The following is a 21,804-nucleotide window of genomic DNA, read 5'->3' on the forward strand; positions in this document are numbered from 1 at the left end:
TCGAATCACATCGAGGATACGTTACCAACATAGAGGTGAATATCTTCGGTAGTAGCATAGCAGCTTTGTCGCACAATCCCAGGTTCAGATATCGCGAAGATTAGTCTAGATTTTTGGAAGGCATACAATTTATCGTCACGCTTTAAGTCGCGCTCACGAGACAGGTCACATTGCGAGCGCTAAATTTCATTTCTCGTTCTCTTTCATGATCACTACTAAGCTCAAACGACCACCACCTTTTCATTACATACCCGGAATTTCACTCCCACACACACTCTCACCATCTCACCCATGTCGTAGACGACTTTTTACTACGTCGTCAACCGCCGCACATGCAGATTTATTGAATGAATCGCAGAACGGACAACGACAATCCAAACCCCGAGTTATTTTCTCTGGGATTCAGCCGACTGGTATCCCACATGTGCGTATGCAGCGCTATTATCCATAGACACATGTACCTTACCAGGTTTCTTTCTGTTCATTTCTACTTGCCCATCCAGCTAGGCAACTACCTCGGCGCTCTCTCCAACTGGGTTAAACTCCAAAATACCGCCTCTCCCTCCGACGAACTGCTTTTCTCTATCGTCGGGTGGCACGCGCTGACCTTACCCCAAGATCCTCAAAAGTTACGCGAGGCGAGAATGGATATCCTCGCTGTGTTGTTGGCGATCGGAATAGACCCCGATAGGGCGGTAGTTTTTCATCAGGACCATGTACGTGAGTGAGCTCGTCTCGTTGTGAAACTCTTAACTATACGGTTGTTATTCTTATCTTTCTTGTTATTACCCTTCTTCTCACTTTCGCTCCCATTCTCACCTAAACCACCCCCGTCATCTGTGCTGTGCAAATTCCACTTCGTGTCCAACCAACCCGTTACTTACTCAAGTTGTTTGAAGAACCCCAATCATACCGAGCTTGCATGGATATTCAATTGTATCACACCGATGGGCAAGCTTCGGAGGATGACAACCTGGAAATCGCGTCTCGCTACGTCTCGGAACATGGGAGAAGAAGACGCTGTTGATGTAGACGATGGGGGCCTCAATCTCGGTCTTTTCGCGTATCCCGTACTACAGGCGGCGGACATCTTGGCTTATAGGTGCGTTTGCGTTTTTCTTTTTAATCTATATAGTGTTCGGTAAATTGATTAAACTCATGAAACGTATGAATGGTTCTTTTTTTGTGTCCAGAGCAACCCATGTCCCTGTAGGAGACGACCAAACGCAGCACTTAGAATTGTGTCGTGTTATCGCGGATCAGTTTAACAGGAATTTCAAAGGGATGGAAAAACTATTTCCTTTACCTATTCAACTCAACAGTGCGTGTGTTATGATAATACCTATAATAGTTTCAATCATTAAATTTCCATCCCGTATATCTAGCTCCCTCAAAGAGGATCCTCTCCCTCCGAGACCCGACATCCAAAATGTCTAAATCCGCACCAGACACATCTTCCCGCATCCTCCTCACCGACCCTCCATCCACCATCGCCAACAAAATCCGCTCAGCAGTAACCGACTCGATTCCCGGAATAACCTACGACCCAGTCAATCGCCCCGGGACAGCAAACCTCCTCACGATTCTCGCTGCATGCAATTACGATAATGAAGACGTGCAAGAGACGGCTGGGAGATACGTAGGGAAGAATCATGGAGCGTTGAAGAAAGATCTGACGGAGGCCGTGGTGGAGTTGTTGAAAGGACCGAGAGAAAATTTTGAGAAGCTGAGAACGGAGACTGGATATTTAGAGCAGATTGCTCAAGCAGGAGCGGAAAAGGCGAGATCGAGATCAGAGGCTACCATGGTAGAAGTTAGGAAGAGAGTAGGATTAACATAGACCAACCGTTTGTAATTTATTACATGCTTTGACTTGCGTTATACCGGCGCCTATTTAGCTTGGTCCATAACCACCACTTTTGAAAGGAAATGCCTTCGTGTCAGTGGTTCTAATTAGAATCTGCATGGTGCACTTATCAGTTATACTTTCGAATAGTCGCAGAGCTCAAACAAAAAGCGGTGAAAGCTAAAGATGCCACTGTTAGCACTGTTCAAAATACCAAAGATAGACATACGAGGTGCGTCAGTTATCTTCAGAAAGTTGTACACTTGCGCAAATTCATCTCTTTTCTTTTTGTATGTAGCGTGCCTTTGAAGAAAACCAATTGGAACCCTTACGACGGCAAACCTCCGCCTCCTCCCGCACCACGAACAAACAATTCCTGGACTAAACCACCAAAACCTGAGCCTCCGAAACTTCCACCTCCTCCTATTCGACGAGACACGGCGAATTCCAGCTCACCCTCCAGCTCGCCTAGACCCCCGACTATCTCACCTTCACCCTCTCAACTGTCCTCTCGCTCATCTCCTGCTCTCCCAAGCCGTAGTCCAAGTAGCGGACCTCCAGTTGTCAATCGTGCTACCCGTCCATCAGATCCTGCAGTCTCTACTCCAAGTCCTAATCTGCGCCCTATCCCCAGTCCAAATCGTACACCCTCCACTGCTAGCAACATCAATAGGCTTCCAGCATTGCCTTCCCGAGCTCCTTCCTTGCAAACTCCGTCACTTCCCTCACGCACGGCATCTTCTTCATCGTATCGGCATACACCAGAACCTGAGTATCAGACTCCAATCGATTGGACGAATATCTCTCAACAAGATAAAGAGGTGTTCTTCAGCTGGTTGGATGAATTCTTCGAGAGGTCGTATGGGATTAGACCTCCTGTGAGTCATAAATAATGCACACACCACTGGATTGGTACTGGAAACTACAACATCCGGTTTTCAATGATTCATCACACTTACTCCAATGTGTATAAAAAATAATGAGGTATATCGATGGGCGCGGGGCATGTAAATAACGGCTCATGCCGTCTTTCTCAACCCTTGTAATGACTCCCTTGGGTGGCATTCCGGGGTGGAAAACGACTGACATAAACAAGGAAAATTCCCGGCGCAGAAATAGCGGCCCATGATATTAATGACATACATGCTTGGAGGTCGTTCATTCGTTTAATGAGACTTTTCCGTCCCGTAGCAATCATAGCGTGGTTTGAAGTAGTCAAATATTAGGATGTAGAGCTCAACTGTGATTGGATCGAGGATACGATGACCCAAACGACGGACAGAAGTTTTTGAATGATACAAACAGGAAGTGGTTTTTGCTGGAAGATAGTGATATTTTCTCTCAATTCCAAGCCTGAATATCACGACGGTTAGCCTAACAAAGCTTGGCTATTGAATCTCGCATGCTGGGGTTGGTTCATTGAACAGAAGATACGCTCGCAGCTAAGACCAATTCAACTTGTATCGAGAGTCTTCACCTAGTCACTGATGAGGAGATATATTCTACTTGGATTCTGTTTTATTTCACAGGGTCTATACATCGTGATGTACATACCGCATTTTTATCTACATTTCACGTACATTATATTAGCCACCACTAAACAAGGTGAACAGTAGAGTGTAGTCAATGATTACAAGCGGATAGGTAGCCGGCTTAGCGAGGTTCGCCCAAATTAAGAACAAAACGTATATGACACATTCAGACAGAGTCAGACTCAGCCATGGACATTAGAACAAAATACTGAGTGGAATCCAAGGCGCAATTACAAGACATTCGATGATCCGGAACCTACATATGCCCAGGTAAAATTGTTCAAGCTAAGATAATCTGGAATAGGACTTACTCAAAGCAGCAGAACCTGTTATGTAGCTCCTCTAATACCCATCCTCATCTTCCTCTGGCACAGGCTTCCACTTGCCACTTGAGGAATCTTCTCTCCAAGTCCACTCCTTATTATCATCGTCACGGAACAAGATACGCTCAAGGCTTGGAAATCGTGCCTCTTTCATCAGAATCTGCACAAGCTTCGACATCTCTGCACCGCCGTTCTGGTCTGGGGGTTCACCAGAACTTAGAATGAAACATTCATCGGAGATGATGGTCAATTTCCGTAGTCGATCAAGGGCAATACCAGTGCCGTCGAGAAAAGATGTTGGGTCCAAGCAAATGCCTAACGCCAAGGTATAAGGCAAACAGAATGCGAGAAGTTGGTCAACTCTCGGCCAGGAAACTCCGGCGGCATTGTGCATCGCTACCCACGAGTTCTCCGGGTGGCGCGTTGAAAATGACAGACTGGCTAGCTCATGTGAACCACTGAGACGTGAAACGAAACGGGGAGGGCAAGTGAGATGACGAAGACTCGTCAAACGTGAGAGGGAAATATTGGAGTAAACTGTGGTTGATAGAGCACTGTCCATCGTCAACGATGTCAATGCAGGTAACTTGTAAAGGTATTCGCAAAGAACTTTTGTATCACGGATCGACAATATTTCCAGAGTCTCTAGCAATGGGGACAGAGTATCGTGGCAAGAGATCAAAGCCTGCATGAGCAGCCAGCTATCTGTGCCAAATTCGGAGAGGTTCACGATTAGTGGAAGGAATTCCTTCACTACAAGAGCATGGACTTCATCATCTTCATCATCGCTGTCGTCTTTGCTCCGAACCCAAAGACGAAATGACTTCAACTTGCTCTTCGCAGCGAGTTTCTGCACATGTTTTGGTAATATCTCTGCAAAGTCACAACGGTCAATGGTGAACGACGTCAAATGCAGAAGACGTCGAATATGAGCAAGGAGTTGAGGAGCCAGGGGCATTCGAGAAAGTGTGATAGTGGTGAGATTAGTTAGGTGTGGTAGAGAGTCGATATGAGTATTCAGAAAAGCTTTGACCATTGCGGTGTTAGTATTCGGAGCGTCAAGCCAATCGCGTATAGAACATTGTTTTACTTGTAGAGCCAAAGATCTAGCAAACTTTTCGTCCTGCTTGATGGATCTGCAGAACGGAATGCAGCTCATGGCGTCCTTTTCAGCTCTTGTGGTAACTCCATTGTATAGTCCTCCGGGGTGGAAAACCACAGATTTGAATAACCAAGGAAGAATTTCGGCGCAGAAATAGCGGCATACTAATGACATGTTTCGGAGGTCGTTCGTTCGTCTAATGATAGTCTTTTTCGACTCGTAGCAGTCGTTGCGCGGTTTCACGTAGTTAAAGATCATAATGTAGAGCTCAGCTGGGATTGGATCGAGGATACGATGACCAGAACGACGGACGGGAGCTTTAAGTTTTAACGGGAAATTGTGAGTGTTTTGCGTTCGCTGAAAGATATTCACGCTCACTCACGTTTCCAGGCCCAAATATCACGAAGGTTAGTTTGACAAGGCTTGGCTCTTGGGATTTTCATGATTGTCCGAGAGTACTCTATTTGAAGCCATCACAGGTCGCGTTCATGTGACTGTCACAATGGTCAAATTCGCACCGAGTATCCAGAAAATACCGGCGACCACTTGCTATTACCGCCAACTTTTCCTTTTTCTCCTTCATTGCCTATAACACGCACAATGATCCCCACTGGCATGATGTACAGAACAATTCTTTGTCTGTCAACAAATGATTTCAATTCGACATAGGCAGCTGCACAGGCCTTGGTATCTTATTGTGCCAGCTCAGCCTCCCTCAAGTTTATTGGTAGACTCGAACCAGTCTGCTGCTGAGAAGCGATATGCGGAATCACTTTCTCGGCAGTTGAGCGCCAGTTTCCAAAGTGTCAACATCCGAAGCTACTGGCTCGAGTCTAGTTTATTGGCATGTCAACTTTGATCAGAGGGATCCATGGAATCGATCCTGGAAATTTCTGTGCGAGGCAGCCGTAGAGGCTTGAAGAAGCGGTCGTGCACAACTGTGATGAATCAGGGAATTGAGTCTGCACAGCGCCTGGCATCAAGAGGTAAGTATAGATTCGGCGCGTGAGCTAGACAACCCAATTAGAACGTATGTCGCCCTCTACCCTATTCTGACTCGCACTTATGCATCTATTGCTGAGCAAGTCGGTTGCGATACTATTCTCATGTATATAAATCGATTGGATCTTCGAGGGTATCAACCATTCCGCGATGCCTTTCAACTCTCGTACATCAGCTACTCAATCCATGGCCAATCACGTCTATAGTCGTCGGTCAACTACCAATAACTCTCGAACCAGTTCTTTACAATGTAACGATTTCCATCTGTGTTTCTGCTCTATATGAGTTGACCGATCAGTTCTACAGACAGGAGCAATCCTACTGTGGGGTATGGAGCTCGTGATTTCAAGGTCGAGCAGGGTGTTGTTCAAGAAGGAGCATTCTGTGCTGTCTCTGGCAGTCAATTTATCAGAACAAATGGTGTGTCTTCCAATACACGTTCATGTGTTCATCTACCCGCTTATCGTGCGTCGGGTCACAATATCTTCGTAACTCTTTGCTAATCACGCCATCAATGTAGCCCGTCGAATACCTTTGGATGAAGGAACATTCGATATTCCAACTCCCAGTGTCTTGCTTGCTTTCCGTCGTCATAATAGACACTCTCTGGCACACCCTCCTGGAATAACCTTCCGCAAAGGTTCTTTCTGTGCTGTCTCCAGATGTACTTTTATTACTCGAAGGACACGTAGGGGAACAGTCTCGGTTAGCGAGGACAATAGTAAGTTCTTCCCGTATATACTACTTAACTCGCCGCCTCTGACCCAAACCCTCATGAAAAGTGAGCCCAACTGCGAGATTTGTGCTGCGTAATCAATCCCGGCTTCCGCCTGCAAATGGTTACACTAGCAGGGGTACCCTTTCCTTTGCTTCTGGGAGCCATAGCGCAATTGATTCTGGACAACGAGGAACAGGACCATGTGCACCCAATGTCTTGATGGGGGCTGAGGGTTTCCGTAGTGAAGGCGGAATCTTCGAAGCTGGCTCACTCTGCGCTGTTGATGGAGATCAAGCATTCATCGAGGAGCTGGAATATTGAGTAAAACCTAACTAATACCGATAGGTCGTATCACCCTTGCAATTGAAATCTTGTATTGCGAGTTCTGACGCCGTTTAGCGGCCTCTAGCCTTCGTCGGTCCCGTCAACATCCTCAGCATCAACTCATGAACAATCTCGCTAATAAATGTTACTGCGCAGTACAGCCAGTCCTCAATCTTCTACAGCCTGGGACTTTCATGCGTCTGCGGCAAGCTGCGGCACAGCTCCAATAATCGCTGTGCATAGTAGGGATATCGCTCTTTGTAAGTACTCGTCTGGAATCATTGTTCGGCTTCGGGGTCGACAGTTACGGATTGTTACTCTGTATTTTTTCACATGAGTTCGTTAGAGGACTATATAAGGCTATGTGAGTCCGATTACAACACATTCAACTCGAAAACCTAAATAATCACCATGACCTCCGGCTCCCCAGATAGCACCATCGTTCAGGAAGACACCATGACCGAGAACGGTGTCATCGCTGATAAGTTGAATCCGAGTCACATCACCCTCAAAGTATGTCCTCCCTCCTCCGAGGTATACCTTTCAATCGTCCCCCAGCTCGCAACCCTACTCAAATCCTGCATCGACAACAACATCACGATGAACTTTATCCAACCCTTCTCTATTGAGGACGCATCGGCGTTTTGGCTTTCGGCCGAGGAAAATGTGGTGCAAAGGAAGCAATTCGTTATAATCGCGCAAGAATCTCAAGGATCTTCAGAGGATGAGGCAGATTACAATGATTCTCGCCATGAACAGCACGTACTGGAAAGTAGAACACCAGTCATTCTGGGCTGTGTGATACTCTACCTTGCCCAACTTCCGAATGCGAAACATCGGGCGGAGGTAGGCAAACTGATTGTCGGAAGAGAGCATAGGAAACGGTCCGTGATTGGTTTATCTTCCATGCTTCTTTCACGTTTTGTGAAAGGTGTATAAGAAATTTCATCTGCTCATGTCATATACCTAGAGGGATAGGAAAGATGTTGCTTGATCGCATGGAGGACGAAGCTCGAAAACACGGTCGGAAAATACTGGTGAGTAAATTATTCCCACTCCATATAGTAGGCTGCAATCTCCACCAACGGAATATATATATGCATATGTTTAAAACTGTTTAACAAAATCTAACTTGAGGCTATCATCACGATATTTTCCAGGTCCTTGATACCGAAACTGGTTCCGGCGCTGAATTGTTCTATGAACGTCTGGGATATTCAAAGGTAAGCATGAACTTCAACGGTCGTTCGTTCATTTGCTTATTCATCCCCCTTCAAAATCATTCGAATATCTGCATTCATCCCAAAACCCGCCTTGAATTCCTGGAAGGCCGGTGTGATTCCAGACGCTAGCCTGGCTCCGGATGGGAAACGATATACCAGCTACACGTACTTCTATAAGAGGTTGTGAAGGAAAATACTTTTGTAAAGACTATTTCAAACTGGTTCTACATACAATGCATTCTGTTACACTGATAGCTCGTGACGGTATGAAGTACTGCATAATCTTGAGAAAGAATCACGGTCCGGATAAGTTGACTGGGGGGGGTGTGGAGCACAGGATTGAGAGGAGAATGAAAGGAGAATGAATGCGAAACTGAGGCTGGGGAGGGTGAGGGGTGTGATTCGCCCAGTAGAAATTCGAGATGGATGCTGATGGATGACTCTACACCGAGTATACATCAAGATACTTAGCCGCGCTCCGGACGTCTACCACTTATCCGCGTCACAGTGCGTCTTTCTCGTTCACTCATTGTTTTTTGGATTATGATCGAAATATATCCTTCTCTGAGGAAGAATATCACCCCAACACCTTCCCACTGCAGGGGACTTTCACCTCATCGGGGGTCTTTCCGCACCTGAAGAAAATCAACAAATCATGATAACGGATATCCGGATGTTTGTAAGGTTCATTTTACCGTTCAAATTCAGCTGCTGCCTATCCTCGATTTGCGATAAAGCAGAGTCCGAAGAGCAGAGTTAACTTGATTTTTTCAGACTCCGCGTACTGCGTGTCTGCGGCACAGTAGATATGAGAAGTCTACCACTCAGGCTGCATCATCTCAGTGAATGATACTCATCTTGACTCCGCCGGGTTAGATTCGACAAAGAAACTTAGTACCTGCTATATAAGCATCGGAATTCTGCTCCCAGCACACAACTTCAACATTGATTGATCTAACTCTTTCACAAGCATAAACACTACATAGTATCAATAATCATTTGACATGACCTCGAGCTCTCAGAATGGCATCACCCAGAACGTTGCTATCGCCCAGAATGGTACCATTGTCCACAATATTTTGAACAGAATAACCGTCAAATTGTGTCCTCCTTCCTCCGAGGCATACCGTTCAATTATCCCTCAGCTTGCAGTCCTACTCAAATCCTGCGTAGACACCAACATCACGATGAACTTTCTTCAACCCTTCTCTATCCAGGACGCATCAGCGTTTTGGCTTTCGGCCGAGGAAAAAGTAGTGCAAATGAAGCAGTTTGTTCTTATCGCACAAGAATCCCAAGAAGCCCAGGAGAAGGAGGCAGATGATCATGATTTTCACCATGAAAAACTTGAACCGCCAGTGATCCTCGGCTGTGTGATACTCTACCTTGCCCAAACTCCGAATGCAAAACATTGGGGGGAGGTGGGTAAGTTGATCATTGGAAGCGAACATAGGAAACGGTTCGTGAGATTTGTTTACTTCTGTGCTTCTGTCACATCTTGTTAAGGTTGCACAAAGTTCACCCTGCTCATGTTATGTACCTAGAGGAATAGGAAAGATGTTGCTTGATCGCATGGAAGACGAAGCTCGAAAACACAGTCTAAAAATTCTGGTGAGTCAATTATCTATACTTCAAAATAGGGCTATCTCCATCTATCTTTCCTTTCCATCAAAATGGAACCGTGCCGATTCCTCCTCCATTACAATCTTTTCGAATTTGTTTAATATCTGACCGACTGTTTTCACGATGGCTTCTAAGGTCCTTGACACTCAAACAGGTTCTGGTGCAGAATTATTCTATGAGCGTGTTGGATACTCCAAGGTATGAGCAATGATTGTTCGATTTTCCCTTGAAAAATAATCAAATTTCATTCCAATGCCATTTTTTTCAAGGTCGGAGTGCTTCCAGATGTCAATTTAGCTCCAGATAGGGGCCAATACACCAGTTGTACATTCTTTTATAAGAGGCTCTGAAGGTGAAGGGGACTGAAGCTGGCAGTGGCAAGGGTTGTTCTGTGCATTCTGATGTGACTAAATTACGAGGCTGTAGTTTACGGAAGTATCGTCCTTATATACACCGCTTCATACAATTTTAATTTCCTTTTATGGTTGTAGTTTCTCCTTATTTGGCCAAATGTAACACTGAGTTGAATTGTATTGATTTCTTGTGACCGGCACGGGATATCACGGGATGTGACTCTCTAAAACTCATCTCACTTGATTACTCCAATAAATAATTCACGTAAATTTGCTTTTATTTAGCTTTCTCAAAAAACATTCAATGTCGGCGGCGCGCCGTTTTTTTGATTCCATAATATTTAATAACCCTCAAGGAAGGAGCCGAGTTTTTGCCATGCACGGTGGTGCAGTGGCCTGCAATCGCATGTGGTGATGGTAAAAAGGAACATCATGCATTGGAAGGGGAAGAATCACAGTCAGATTTGACTGAGGAGATCAACTGAGTGAACCTGAGAGGGTTCATCAGAGAAGAGTGGAAGAAAGATGGGAATTGTGGGTTGTGTTACAATGGGTGCATCTGCAAAACCTGTATGTTTGGCTAAATAGCCAAAAGCAACTCAGAGCAGCTCAGAGCACTTCCCAGCAGCGAAAGCACCTAGAGCAGGCTTTGATTTTTGCTTTGGGTGCTTTCGTCGCTGGAGAGCGCTCTCCAGCCAGTATCCTTGCTATGGCGAGTATACAGGTTTTGCAGATGTGCCTCCGGATGTCTGTTGAACTTATTTGTTACCACCACCTTTTCACTTACTCGCCAGTGATTTGCTGTATTATGTCGCGACTTCTCATTCATTCAAGCAAAAAGTTTTGGCTATCGGCGGAGGAAAACGTCGTGCAGAGAAAACAAGTTGTTATCATCCCACAAGAAATCCGGAATCCAAAATCCTTACTAAAGGGTGAAGCAGATGATCATGATTCTTGGCATGGACAATTGTGATGAGCTGCCAGTTCAAAACCCTGGCTGCGTGATACTTTGCCTCGTCCAATTTCCAAATGCAAAACATCGGGGGATGTAGGTAAGTTTTGATCGTCAGAAGAGAATGTAAAGAATGGTTTGTATCAAGGCGTATCATGATGATCGTGCATTTGTACAAAGTGGAATTGAAAAGATATATTGATGCTCCTTGATCGCATAGTCGATGAAGTTTGTTAACATGATTGAATGACTCGTGCAAGTACACCCATTTCTATCGTGATTTGTTATTCGATTGAATTGTCACAATACAGGTAAAAACTATTGAGAAACCCCAACATTGCAGAAACCCCGAGAATTCCCACAGTCTTTATTGAGCAACCCTTTGCTTTTGGGCTGATCCGGCCAATTACGTAATGCGGCACTGGACGGCACAAGCCGGCCTTGCCTCATTATTGAGTTCTATCAAGTTGTAATAAGTTGGGGAGGATGCTCAAAGCAATTCTAAGCTGCTGTGACTGGAATGACTCAAAATGTTAGATTTAAGCTCAGTTGACAATAAACCAACTGTTGTATTGGTATATACCTGTTAGAGTTAAGCTATCGAAGTCAGTATGCTGTCGTACATGTATATATGACCAAGCTCACCTCAGTTGACAATAAACCAACTGAGGTCCACGAAAACCAGCCTGGTGTGTCATATACTACCTACTGTACAGTATTGGATAATAACGCCGTTATATGTTGTGTGTCAAGGTAGTACGTGTTGTATGTAAGTGTGATACATACGGGGCTACAGTTGTACAGAGTATTCACCAACACAAAAAACTGTGCTCAGTTACATGCATGAAATGCTACTAGTATTTAACAAGCTGATGGAAGGACTGCTAAGGAATGACATGAAGGATAAAAATGTCCAAGGGTTCTCATTCTCCGAGTATAATCAGGCTTTGCTGAGTTTTTGGTACATTGGCCCTACTAAAGCTCATTTATCAATGCAGTGTTAACTTGAGAAACAGGATTTGTGTATTACAGTAGTACATATGCATGATTATACATAAAACTGTTAGTGTAATGTTTAACTCAGTTGATAGCAGAACAACTGAGGGAGCTTGTGCATTTCCACAAGGCATGATATAGCTGGTGGTACTGTATAGTTCTATGGTAAGTGCAGCATATACATGCATGTATAGTCTGTGTAGTCATAGCTTGCTCCCTCATACATATGGAGTATGCATCAACAAAAACATTTAAGTATGGTGAACAAGAAGGAATATTGACAATCACCAGTTCGAGGGCAACAAAAAAAAACATAGTAACTCCAGCGAGATGGCGGCAATCAATCTTCGGCACGTCGCCGGCCGAACCTCTGGAAACCCTCGGAGTGAACTTCGTGAAGGGTTCCCCGAGGAACCCCGGGTTTCTGCAACTACAGGGGTTTCTCAATAGTTTTTGCCCACAATACACTGATATTCACGAGTGAATACTAGGTCCTCGAAGTAGCATACTCGAAGCACAAACTGTCACCGGAGCAATATTATTCTTCGAGAGCAACGGATATTACAAAGTGAGAAGGCGTTCAAGATCAAGCTTCAAGCTGGTCAAGTGACATCTTTGATGCTAATATTTTATTTCCGTACCCAGGCCGTTGTTCCATGCGCATACATTCCTTGAGGATCGGAGCGATTCTTGATCTTACATTGGCTCCATGAAAACGATACACCAGTTTCAACAATCTTCTACAAGAAGCTGTGAGAAAACCCCACTGGCAGAAGCCTATAGAAATAGAACAACATATCACGCAATACCCTCAAAAAACGCCCTGTGTACTTCTTCTCGACGGTTTTATTCTCGGAAATTCATCAGATGTCCAGATGAAACGTTCACGCATCAAGTTGAACAGAACAGAGCAGCCAGTTGTGTTGTGGCACAATCTAATGCCACATTAAAGTGACGGTTTTGCGTGTCCAGTAAAGTTTAGCTACCTGGACCCGCCTATATTGACTGTGTGCGCTAAGCCTCTAGAATATGGGTAGCATCTGCATCAGACTTCGCAGCGAGACGAAGTCTGAGTGAGATCATAATGACCAGTCAATTATACGGATGTCCGCGGAGTCGATGGCTTCATACTCACTGGTTTCTACTCCCAAGAACTCTCAAGGTCCGCTTCTGTTCAGCTTCTGTCATGGTTGACCAGTCTAAAATGTGTGATAGTTCAAGTTAATATACGTATGGTAAGAATAAAATATGTTGTCGGCGGAAGAGCCGGTCATGGTCAGTCCATGGCCCACGGGTAGATGAAGTGGTAGTATCTCGTAGATCACTTGAATCGGTAGACTTACTAGCAATTCGAGATAGAGTCTGGAAAAGGATTTGTTCATCAGAAAGTGTTATCGCTGCATATGGATACTTGGATTAGAACACGACATACACCGTTGGAATTGACAACCATGGGACCTAATTCGTCAAGAAGAACTTTCTGACCAGACCCCACCTCTAGGTTCTTTGTGGCCGCGTCCGGAGGCGCGGGAAGTAAGCCTGTAGATGATGGCGGAGACGTATTTTGCGAGGCCGTTTCCGCAGAGGACATGGAATGTTTTGTAGATGACTCGTGGACAATCGGATTGGTGACAGTTACCAGCTTTTATCAGCAGTTATCTTTGTAAAGTTATCGGGTGGAATGTTCGAGAAATGTCTAGAATAGTGGCGATTGAGAGAAAAACAGAAATTTTATGCCAGAGAGGAATAGTCTTGACTCAATTTCGGAAGGAAGATAGCAGATGTAATGGCTGGGGCTCTGGGCGGCGGTCGATACTTAGTTGAATCCTTAGTAATAGTCAGAGCGGTTCCCACGCAACTTCTCATGACATAATCATAAACTCTGAGCTCTCCGCACCAGCCCTACATACTAGCCTAGTATCGAATGAAACGCTGAGTTGAGGTGAAGAGGTAATCTTCGACCTGAAACTTTTGACTTGTATCAATCAGCTTCTGCGACGACTCTACACATATTTTGTCAATTTATGAATTATATAAACAGGTTGTGCTCTGTTATGTTCTGTAATCACGTCTTGGGCATTCCAACTACACACTGGTCATCATCAGAATTTGCTCTGAACGAGGTTGTATGTTACAAGGAAATTCGGAGGGATGACTGTAAAATCCATTTGTCAATTACGTATTTATTGGTTTTATTGCATTTACGCAGAAAAAAGCGCGCACCGAACGAATCCATTGATAAATGTGGCGTTTGGGGTAATATCATTGCCATGTTCATCTTTCGTTTTCGAGATAATCATTGTACAAACCAAAGAGGCTGCAGCTAGCCAAACAGTTCGATCGCCAAAGTGTCTACCAGGACAACGACTGAACTCTCCAAGTTCAGTAAAGCTGGAATCTAAGATCGTTTGTTACCTACCGACGACCGAATCCATAAATTACGTCTGCCGGATCAAGGAGATTTGGATCTTCGATGTATCGTTCAGGACGGAAGAGCTGTGGCTGTGAACAATTTTGCAGAATGGAACTAAATGCCCAATCGGGATCAAGAAAGATTGCTTTGACCGATGGGGTAAGACTAACTGAATATTGGCCATCTTCGCTCGTTTAGCGTCAGAACGTTCATGCAACATAAAATCACTTACAACGGTTGTGCCTTTAGGTATGTGATAATTTCGGTAAACATCGACATCCATTAATCGATGAGGCAATCCTAAAGGGACTGGAACATTCCATCTAGTACAGTGGCTGGTGAGCCGCGTCCTCGAATATTTTAGCCTTTAGGTATACTTCGTACCTGCATACTTCCTTGAGAACACATTCCAGATAAGGGAGCGAGCTTCTGTCTTCGAAAGTTGGCAGTCTGTTCATGCCAACGACATCATCCATTTCAGCTTGAGCTTTCTTGAACACTTCAGGATGTAGCACCATAGCCAGGATAAAAGTCGACAGAATACAATGAGTCTATAAGATAAACATTCACTTAGAGCTAGCACAGCGATTAAAATCAAGCTCACTGTATCTTCGGCAGCTGCAACGAGTGAGATAGTAGATATCGGAGACAATCAAAATAAACTTGTTGGTATTCACCTACATACATGGTGCCCGCAACGCCTTTGATGTCTTCTTCGTCTTCTAATGATAAGCAGTGAACCCCAGCGGGGCTACATGCCTTCATTAATCTAGAGGTCATACAGGGGAAATCAATTCCAGATGCCTTGCCGACCGTACTTTACATCAGAAAAGAAACGAAGTACGACATTGGCAGTGGACCCACCATCTGGCCTTTGACTGTCTCGTAAGGAATGTTGAACATGCTGTCCACAGCTTCCTTGACTATTCCTGCGTTTCGCTTGAAGCCCGCTAATGGGGCCCAACTCGGGATGTATCTAGACATTAAGATAAGCCTAAAGCGGATGAGGAAAGGCCATTGGGACTTTACGCACCTCATGATAGGAATGTAGTCCACCAACGTTGCCGCTGGTGTCCCAGACTGGATAGTGAGTGATCCGGCCCGTTGAGCTATTAGGACAGATATCAATATCAATTCATCAATTCTAGAAGGAATACGATAAATAACCAAGTTGGACGATTGGATCATCGTTAGACTTGACATCGGCTCCGTAAGTTATTTTCATGATTGTAGCTGCGGTAAATCTGAAAATGGATTGAAGCATTGGAGACCTGTTTACTCAGCCTCAAGGAGACTTTCATCTCACCTTTGTAAATGTTGAGTAACCTGTTCGGGTTCGCGAATTAAGTCTTGAATTAGGTGGCAAATCTCTTTCTCTTGGACAGATCGCAACGCTTCCACCGCACGCTGATTGAAGGTCTGGTGAATAAACCGACGGTGCCTTCGAAACCGGGGACCACTGGTATCTTTTAGGCTCTGAATTTGAAGGGAAAGTAATGGGTGACCTACTATCGGACGTGGGTGGAGGCGTTCTGCCATCCCATTCTGATAATCTTGATGAGACGGTATAGACCAATTCAGTACTCTTTTTTGACTTACAAATCATTCAATAAGACGAAGTTAGGCCGATCTGAATAGATAGAACTTCGTTGATGAAGCAAATCCTGAGCTGCTTCCAGCGAATTCAAGATTAACATGGGTTGCTGAAATATTCGGAGATATACGACGTCTCCTACGCAACACCAGGCCTCAGGACCCATATGCGATGTCAGAGTTATGCTTACCGTATACATCAAGCCATTCAGCAAATTTCTCCTGCGGAGAGGTTGAAGGTATCTGAAGGGCATTTCTGTGTAAAATCATCGTTAGCATATATACACATCGACATATGATTGCGAGATCCTTCGGAAACGCTCACCCGATCATCAATAAAGGTGTAGGACCTGGAGGAAGTCTCTTCCGTCGAAACGAAAGCTCTCGATATGTTATGTAGGCAAGGGAAACAATAACAAAGACTTTGAGGGAAAATGAAGAGATTATCTCGCCCAACATCGGTGTCTATCGGTGTGTTCAGAGACGGGCCAAAATCTATCATGATCATTGGTGCTCCAGGGCTTATATAGGAGTGTTTGTGGCGGTCCATCTTTCTATCACGTCGCAGACCAATATCTAACCAGGTTAATGTCCCGATATGGAGAAATAAGTACTAAGAGAATTATACACATACAGGGAGTCCGAGCTACACTTCCTGTCACATGTGTAGGTTCGATTACAGCTTAGGATCGGATCCTTGAAGACCCCAGAAGATTATATGTGTTGATACTATTCGGGAGCTCAATTGAATGCTAAACCGTCGACGTGCACTGCCAGAACCACCGTACAGTCCAGAAAGAAGACCGATAGCAAGTATCAGCTTTCAACTGTAAATGGAACAATGTAAAGGAATTGCCGGAGTACGGTATCCCATACCATACATGTCAACTTCACGAACGCCTCTAATGAGCTTCGATTATAAGGACCTCTGACCCGTTCGGCAGACATTCCAATCGAGACATTCATCTTCACCGGGACATATCTTCTATAATTGTCTTCATGCCTTCATGTCGTTAAGTTGATTCGAGTGATCTATGTAGTCTGAATAGGGGATTTAGAAAGGAAAAGATATCTGTGCGTTCAAATATGAGAACAATTACTGCACGACGATTAAGGTGCCTTCGGGCGCGCCCTAGGTATCATATATCAGCGCTTAGCCGCGGTGGGCGTCTCATACTGTGCCGTATACTAGTGGCCATACTAGTGCCTATCTCGGTTGATGATCAGTTTGACTTGCATACAAGAGAAATGTGGCCTAATGTGGCACAGTATAGAGTGGACGTACTAGAAGCGCTAGCTTACCACATGGATAGAGATATGTTATTATCACGCGCATGGAAGATGACCTACTCATATCCGGAAATACAATCTCAGAGCGATGTTAACCTCAAGTGCCAGAAAAAATGACAAAAAACAAGGAAGGTGAAGATTAGCAATAAGAGTGTAAAGTTTTCCACGTGAATAGTTGAGGCAATGTCCGGGTTCTCGGATATCATTTTGAGAGTTTTCCTGAAGTGTACTTAATTCAGAGGGAAGTAAGAACGTTGGTTTTGCACAGCAGATGAAACCGGGTCCATACAGGGTCTGCTGATCATTTACGAATGAAGGGTTCTACCTCCGTGTACGGTATCGCCGTACCGGTGTACCTTCAGGCTCAGTTGCTTATTATGGCTAAAATGACCCTATTAGCCTTAGAATGACGATTCGGGGTTGATCCCGGTGGTCAGAATTCCAGGATTCGACCGATAAGCTTGACATGGAGAGAGAACTAAGTGGAACTGTACAAGGTTCCGGAAGCATATTGACTCAACAAGAAAGGATAGGTTTGTACAATACAATATCCTAGTATTTATACATTTTCTGTCTCAGTCGTTATGCGGGAGCTGCACATCGGTCTGCTGAGAGATTGAAATCATTACCCCACCACTGAGGAAAGTCCACCTCTGTTCCCGCTGCACCAAACACCTACATAAGCGGAAGAAGTCCGTATCAGGAAGCATTGTTGATACAATAGAAATTACTTACGGCCAAATTGAGAATGAAAGAAATAACTTGCGTTCCTCCGTCAAGCGCGCCGGAAATAATGTAATTATCTATACAAAGACGGAAGTCAAAAGCGAATATAAAGGAAGAGTACCCACAACATACACTTTGTGAACCACCTTGGGTGCTTTGTGCGCATCCACCATTGTGACATTATACCAAGGAGACTAGAAGTATTTACAGACGTGTTGATACCAACTGTCGAGCCACAAAAGGTTGGACTAGTGAACTTCCGCAAGAAGGTCAATCGCTTACCGGACAAGAAGCATGAATACTGCATGACAATGCCGGTGTTAAAGTTCGACAGAAATTTGTTCCTGGGGAATCGACGGTGGAGCAGGTATTGTGGGATTGGCATGAGTGCACCAAGGGCTAGCGCAACTGGAACCATGTAGTAGGTCTTCCCAGGGCTGAACATTTCTCGGCCCAAAGCGCCCCAAGCAATCGCATTCGAGTTGAAAGACTGAGCGTTCTGGCCCGACCATAAACGAGTGCCGGCTATCGTGAGCAGCGCGGCGCGTTGATTTGCGACGATGGAGAGCTCCATGACATAGTTAAGGAGTGCACCCTGAACCAAGTCTAAACTTACAAAGAGATGATACTTGGACAGCGATGACCACGTACGACAACACATCCAAGAACTTGAACGAGGAAATTGATCTTCGGTGGAATCTGGCACAGAATGGGTGAAACAAGGGTATGCATCCTCCGAAAGATGTTCTACCTTCAGATACTGTCCAAGCTTCAAATCACCCAAAAGCATGATGCCCTGTACGGTCGGCTGGCTGCCGTAAAGTGCAGCGTACATATTCGCGACTGTAGAGTAGAGTAGTCAGAACGATTGGGCATCGGTCTCAATGAATATAGTACTTGGGTCCCCGGGAACCATATATGAAGCTATCCTATAAACATGCGAAAAAAGGCAGTCGGACAATAGTCTTGGTCGGAGAACGTGACACGTACATAGAGTAGAAACCGTCTAATTGAGTGCTAAACTGAGCAAACCCTAGTATGGCCGACGTGGTGCAGTAGGCCATTGTCTAGAACAACTAGGTAAGCTCTTGTCGAAGGTCGTAATGCATCTTTTCAACCCACGAAAACTAAAGATATGACCAGAATCTGTACGTTTCAGTCAGTCAGAAAGCACTATCACTCGTACGACAGTGCACAAACCACTGTAAGCTGCCACCAGGTAAAGTGCGAGTTTCCTACAATTGCTTGTTCAGTATCGATATATGCAAAATTGCCGAAGCTTTCTACCTGTGTAATCGGTCGCCTGTGAAATCGAATAGGCAATTACAAGCAGACCTGACATGTTTCGTCAAGGATTGAAGGTGAGAGGGTATTTTCATCATACATAGGAACCACCATTTGGGAACTTTGTCGTAGCTGTGGAGGATGTGATTGATCACTGATTCAAAGCAGCTCCAGATAAAGTGGGACTTACCGTTTCATAACAATATAATGCTCATCGTGTACAACACTGACTGTTTTGTTCCAAGGGTTGAACGCCCGTATAAATGGCATCAACTGATCGTGATAGAAGAGGACAACGTGTACTAGGGTTGCGCCCATGGCAAGATTAGCGGTAATGAAATATAGTGCATTCGTCGAAGAAAAATACGCCGGCTATGAAGATGGCCCAAATGCATAAGAGGGGGAGACTAAACCAATCCGGAAAGTGGATACCCACCCCGATTTGTTCGAATTTGGCTGGGTCAAACTTGTTGTTCGTTAAGATGGCTGTTTGATTGTATTGGTTACCTGAGTGGATAGTGTAAGTACAGTAGAGTCCGAGACAAATCAGGAAATAACTAGGACCATTGATATCGAAAATTGCTTGAGACATGAACGGAAACCTCTTTCCTTGCCAGATGTTACCGTAGTAGACAGCCGACATGAGAATGTACTATGGAATCTGGTATTTTCCAATGTTGCATTTGGAAGATGTACAATCACTCACAGTGAGGCAGATGCCAATGTTTTGATTTAGCTGGGTCCTGTAATTAAACATATGAGTTCCTTTTTATTCAGCCAGCCACAAAAGCGTTGATGGTGTCGTACCAGAGAGGGGTATATAAACACGGCGATCCGATAAGATTCCAATCGAAACACACGGCTAAGAGCTATATCACAGGGATGAGAACACATCCAGGAAATTCTCTAGGTCCTTACCCCCATCCCCTCATTATTGCTTGCACCGCCAAAGATACTGTGGTATGAATATCAGTCCGTACGCTTTTGAGGTGCACCATAAATCAGGACTTACTTGCGAAAAGTACCCGAGGAATTATCTACGAGACAGAAGATACTCACGCCAGTCAACAATGGGAATATCCACTGGGGAATGATCTCATAGCAAAATATAGCTGCAAAGACAAGCCAGAAAATTTTGGTTCGTTTGCTTGATAGACCACCATCGAAATGAAGCCTTTGACATGAACATATATGAGCATACCGTATAAGAGATGGGTGAAGACCATTTACGCTTGGAACATGTTAGCCTGTAATAAATGTATGTCAATACTTGTCAAAGTGTGTATGAGAGAGGGAGAGAGATCGACTTACTGGGGTTATACTCGATGGCCAAAACGTCACGGAGGGGTAGATCAGAGCCTCAATGAGCAACCCAGCAAATGAGTAGCCAATCAACTGAGAGGACAAGAGGGTGAATATAGCCACTGCAGGGTTCAGCTTATTTCCACTGGCCACATTTCAGGTGTTGAGACAGACGCAAAAAAACGACGAAACTGACTAGTAAAGATCTTGAACTGAGATAACTTGGATAGCTGTCGCAGAAGAACTTGCAGTAGACGCCATGATCAGAGCGGCACCTACACATTTCTCAACATTAACACGGAGCACGCCATTCGATGCATACCGTGCTCCTTGATATTGAAAGGGCCAGGATTGAGATACCACCAAAGCCCATGCGAAGGGAGCGCCTTTTCCCAAGCTTTTCCGAAAAAGTATAGTATAATCAACAGAAAGCCTGTACCTAGACATGAATCAATGGTTCTACCATAGCCATCACACGACGTACCTTGCGACACAGAAAGCGTCTGTGGTTTGAAGTAGTACAATTGCGCTAACACCGAGCTGAAGGCAAAATATCAGAAATAACCCACTCGACCTATGCTCCGACATACCCAAAAGCAGAGAAGCCAAGACCAAGGAAAAGCATTCGAAATGTAAGAACGGGGAGCTCGTAGTCGTCACTATAGGGTGATTTAATCATTGAACGAGGAAGGCCATAGAGATGAGGAACGTACCGAGTACTCAAAACCTTAATGACTAGATCATGAGCATCACTGACAAGATATTCCTTATCATCCGCGATGCCAGTTGCGAGTCGAGCCTGGTACAAAAAAAGATTTCAAGATCAATTAGAGAAACAGAACAGAAATTACCTCGAGCTCTTCGACCTCTTTCAGACGCAGCTGCTCCGACCGATCATCCGTCGAGTCAAAGTCGATGGTCTCCACATAATCAAGTTTCTCGTTGCTGGAAGGAGTGTGAACGTCCTTCTTCTCGATGTCATCAATGAGCCCGCTGTCTTGTCGAGCAGTGACTGTCTGTGTAGTCGACATAGCACCTGTGAGAGATCTCGCAAGATACTAAGGGAAACGAGAGAAGATATGAGGGCCGGTTTTATGGTAGACTCGGAAACATAATCCCTAGGATTGTTCCTAATATTTCCCGAAAAGTTATATTCCCTCGTATCCACTAAACCTTCAGATTTCAATCCCTAAAATAGTGTC

At 44.7% G+C, this 21,804-nt stretch overlaps 9 protein-coding genes across 9 annotated transcripts; 5 read left to right on the forward strand and 4 right to left on the reverse strand.

Moving 5' to 3' along the window:
• The first annotated feature begins 187 nt into the window (after positions 1-187).
• Positions 188-1,902, forward strand: C8R40DRAFT_1116380 (uncharacterized protein). Its single transcript, XM_046228608.1, has 5 exons — positions 188-424; positions 504-716; positions 900-1,102; positions 1,194-1,321; positions 1,386-1,902. The coding sequence occupies exons 1-5, from the start codon at positions 206-208 to the stop codon at positions 1,838-1,840; spliced, it is 1,218 nt and encodes a 405-aa protein (XP_046083730.1). The 5' UTR covers positions 188-205; the 3' UTR covers positions 1,841-1,902.
• Positions 1,903-3,720: 1,818 nt separating this feature from the next.
• On the reverse strand, positions 3,721-5,246 carry C8R40DRAFT_1173389 (uncharacterized protein; the record flags this gene model as incomplete). Its single annotated transcript, XM_046232011.1, has 2 exons — positions 3,721-5,120; positions 5,186-5,246. 2 exons carry the CDS (start codon positions 5,244-5,246, stop codon positions 3,721-3,723), a joined length of 1,461 nt encoding a protein of 486 aa, XP_046083731.1.
• Positions 5,247-5,955: 709 nt separating this feature from the next.
• C8R40DRAFT_1173390 (uncharacterized protein) lies at positions 5,956-6,844 on the forward strand (the record flags this gene model as incomplete). The annotated part of the gene is made up of 4 exons (XM_046232012.1): positions 5,956-6,055; positions 6,112-6,270; positions 6,326-6,526; positions 6,588-6,844. 4 exons carry the CDS (start codon positions 5,956-5,958, stop codon positions 6,842-6,844), a joined length of 717 nt encoding a protein of 238 aa, XP_046083732.1.
• Positions 6,845-7,258: 414 nt separating this feature from the next.
• Positions 7,259-7,786, forward strand: C8R40DRAFT_1173391 (uncharacterized protein; the record flags this gene model as incomplete). The annotated part of the gene is made up of 1 exon (XM_046232013.1): positions 7,259-7,786. One exon carries the CDS (start codon positions 7,259-7,261, stop codon positions 7,784-7,786), a length of 528 nt encoding a protein of 175 aa, XP_046083733.1.
• On the forward strand, positions 7,674-8,339 carry C8R40DRAFT_1116386 (tabtoxin resistance protein). Its single transcript, XM_046228609.1, has 4 exons — positions 7,674-7,731; positions 7,818-7,884; positions 8,008-8,070; positions 8,177-8,339. Exons 2-4 carry the CDS (start codon positions 7,831-7,833, stop codon positions 8,255-8,257), a joined length of 198 nt encoding a protein of 65 aa, XP_046083734.1. The 5' UTR covers positions 7,674-7,731; positions 7,818-7,830; the 3' UTR covers positions 8,258-8,339.
• Positions 8,340-8,975: 636 nt separating this feature from the next.
• C8R40DRAFT_478034 (uncharacterized protein) lies at positions 8,976-10,190 on the forward strand. Its single transcript, XM_046235186.1, has 4 exons — positions 8,976-9,529; positions 9,588-9,681; positions 9,829-9,891; positions 9,963-10,190. Exons 1-4 carry the CDS (start codon positions 9,075-9,077, stop codon positions 10,041-10,043), a joined length of 693 nt encoding a protein of 230 aa, XP_046083735.1. The 5' UTR covers positions 8,976-9,074; the 3' UTR covers positions 10,044-10,190.
• A 2,818-nt stretch (positions 10,191-13,008) lies between these two features.
• C8R40DRAFT_1173393 (uncharacterized protein) lies at positions 13,009-13,585 on the reverse strand (the record flags this gene model as incomplete). Its single annotated transcript, XM_046232014.1, has 4 exons — positions 13,009-13,063; positions 13,130-13,193; positions 13,287-13,356; positions 13,427-13,585. The coding sequence occupies 4 exons, from the start codon at positions 13,583-13,585 to the stop codon at positions 13,009-13,011; spliced, it is 348 nt and encodes a 115-aa protein (XP_046083736.1).
• Positions 13,586-13,862: 277 nt separating this feature from the next.
• Positions 13,863-16,815, reverse strand: C8R40DRAFT_478159 (cytochrome P450). The gene is made up of 17 exons (XM_046235187.1): positions 16,635-16,815; positions 16,326-16,576; positions 16,192-16,256; positions 16,007-16,139; positions 15,917-15,952; positions 15,714-15,866; positions 15,575-15,651; positions 15,441-15,516; positions 15,272-15,383; positions 15,085-15,211; positions 15,012-15,025; positions 14,792-14,958; positions 14,640-14,730; positions 14,578-14,591; positions 14,414-14,521; positions 14,218-14,361; positions 13,863-14,149 (listed from the first exon to the last, which is right to left on the reverse strand). The coding sequence occupies exons 2-17, from the start codon at positions 16,457-16,459 to the stop codon at positions 14,080-14,082; spliced, it is 1,521 nt and encodes a 506-aa protein (XP_046083737.1). The 5' UTR covers positions 16,460-16,576; positions 16,635-16,815; the 3' UTR covers positions 13,863-14,079.
• Positions 16,816-17,872: 1,057 nt separating this feature from the next.
• On the reverse strand, positions 17,873-21,633 carry C8R40DRAFT_1051944 (OPT oligopeptide transporter; the record flags this gene model as incomplete). The annotated part of the gene is made up of 27 exons (XM_046224737.1): positions 17,873-17,965; positions 18,026-18,093; positions 18,149-18,241; positions 18,299-18,611; positions 18,668-18,715; positions 18,768-18,859; positions 18,914-18,945; positions 19,007-19,083; positions 19,139-19,162; positions 19,217-19,251; positions 19,304-19,351; positions 19,401-19,432; positions 19,491-19,672; positions 19,737-19,807; positions 19,865-19,952; positions 20,007-20,043; positions 20,108-20,169; positions 20,219-20,255; positions 20,313-20,474; positions 20,531-20,547; positions 20,612-20,747; positions 20,799-20,877; positions 20,925-21,035; positions 21,087-21,142; positions 21,193-21,261; positions 21,316-21,401; positions 21,454-21,633. The coding sequence occupies 27 exons, from the start codon at positions 21,631-21,633 to the stop codon at positions 17,873-17,875; spliced, it is 2,328 nt and encodes a 775-aa protein (XP_046083738.1).
• Between the last annotated feature and the right edge of the window lie 171 nt (positions 21,634-21,804).

This window comes from Lentinula edodes (assembly GCF_021015755.1).
Source record: "Lentinula edodes strain Le(Bin) 0899 ss11 chromosome Unknown C8R40scaffold_30, whole genome shotgun sequence".
In the NCBI taxonomy this organism is placed as follows: Eukaryota; Fungi; Basidiomycota; class Agaricomycetes; order Agaricales; family Omphalotaceae; genus Lentinula; species Lentinula edodes.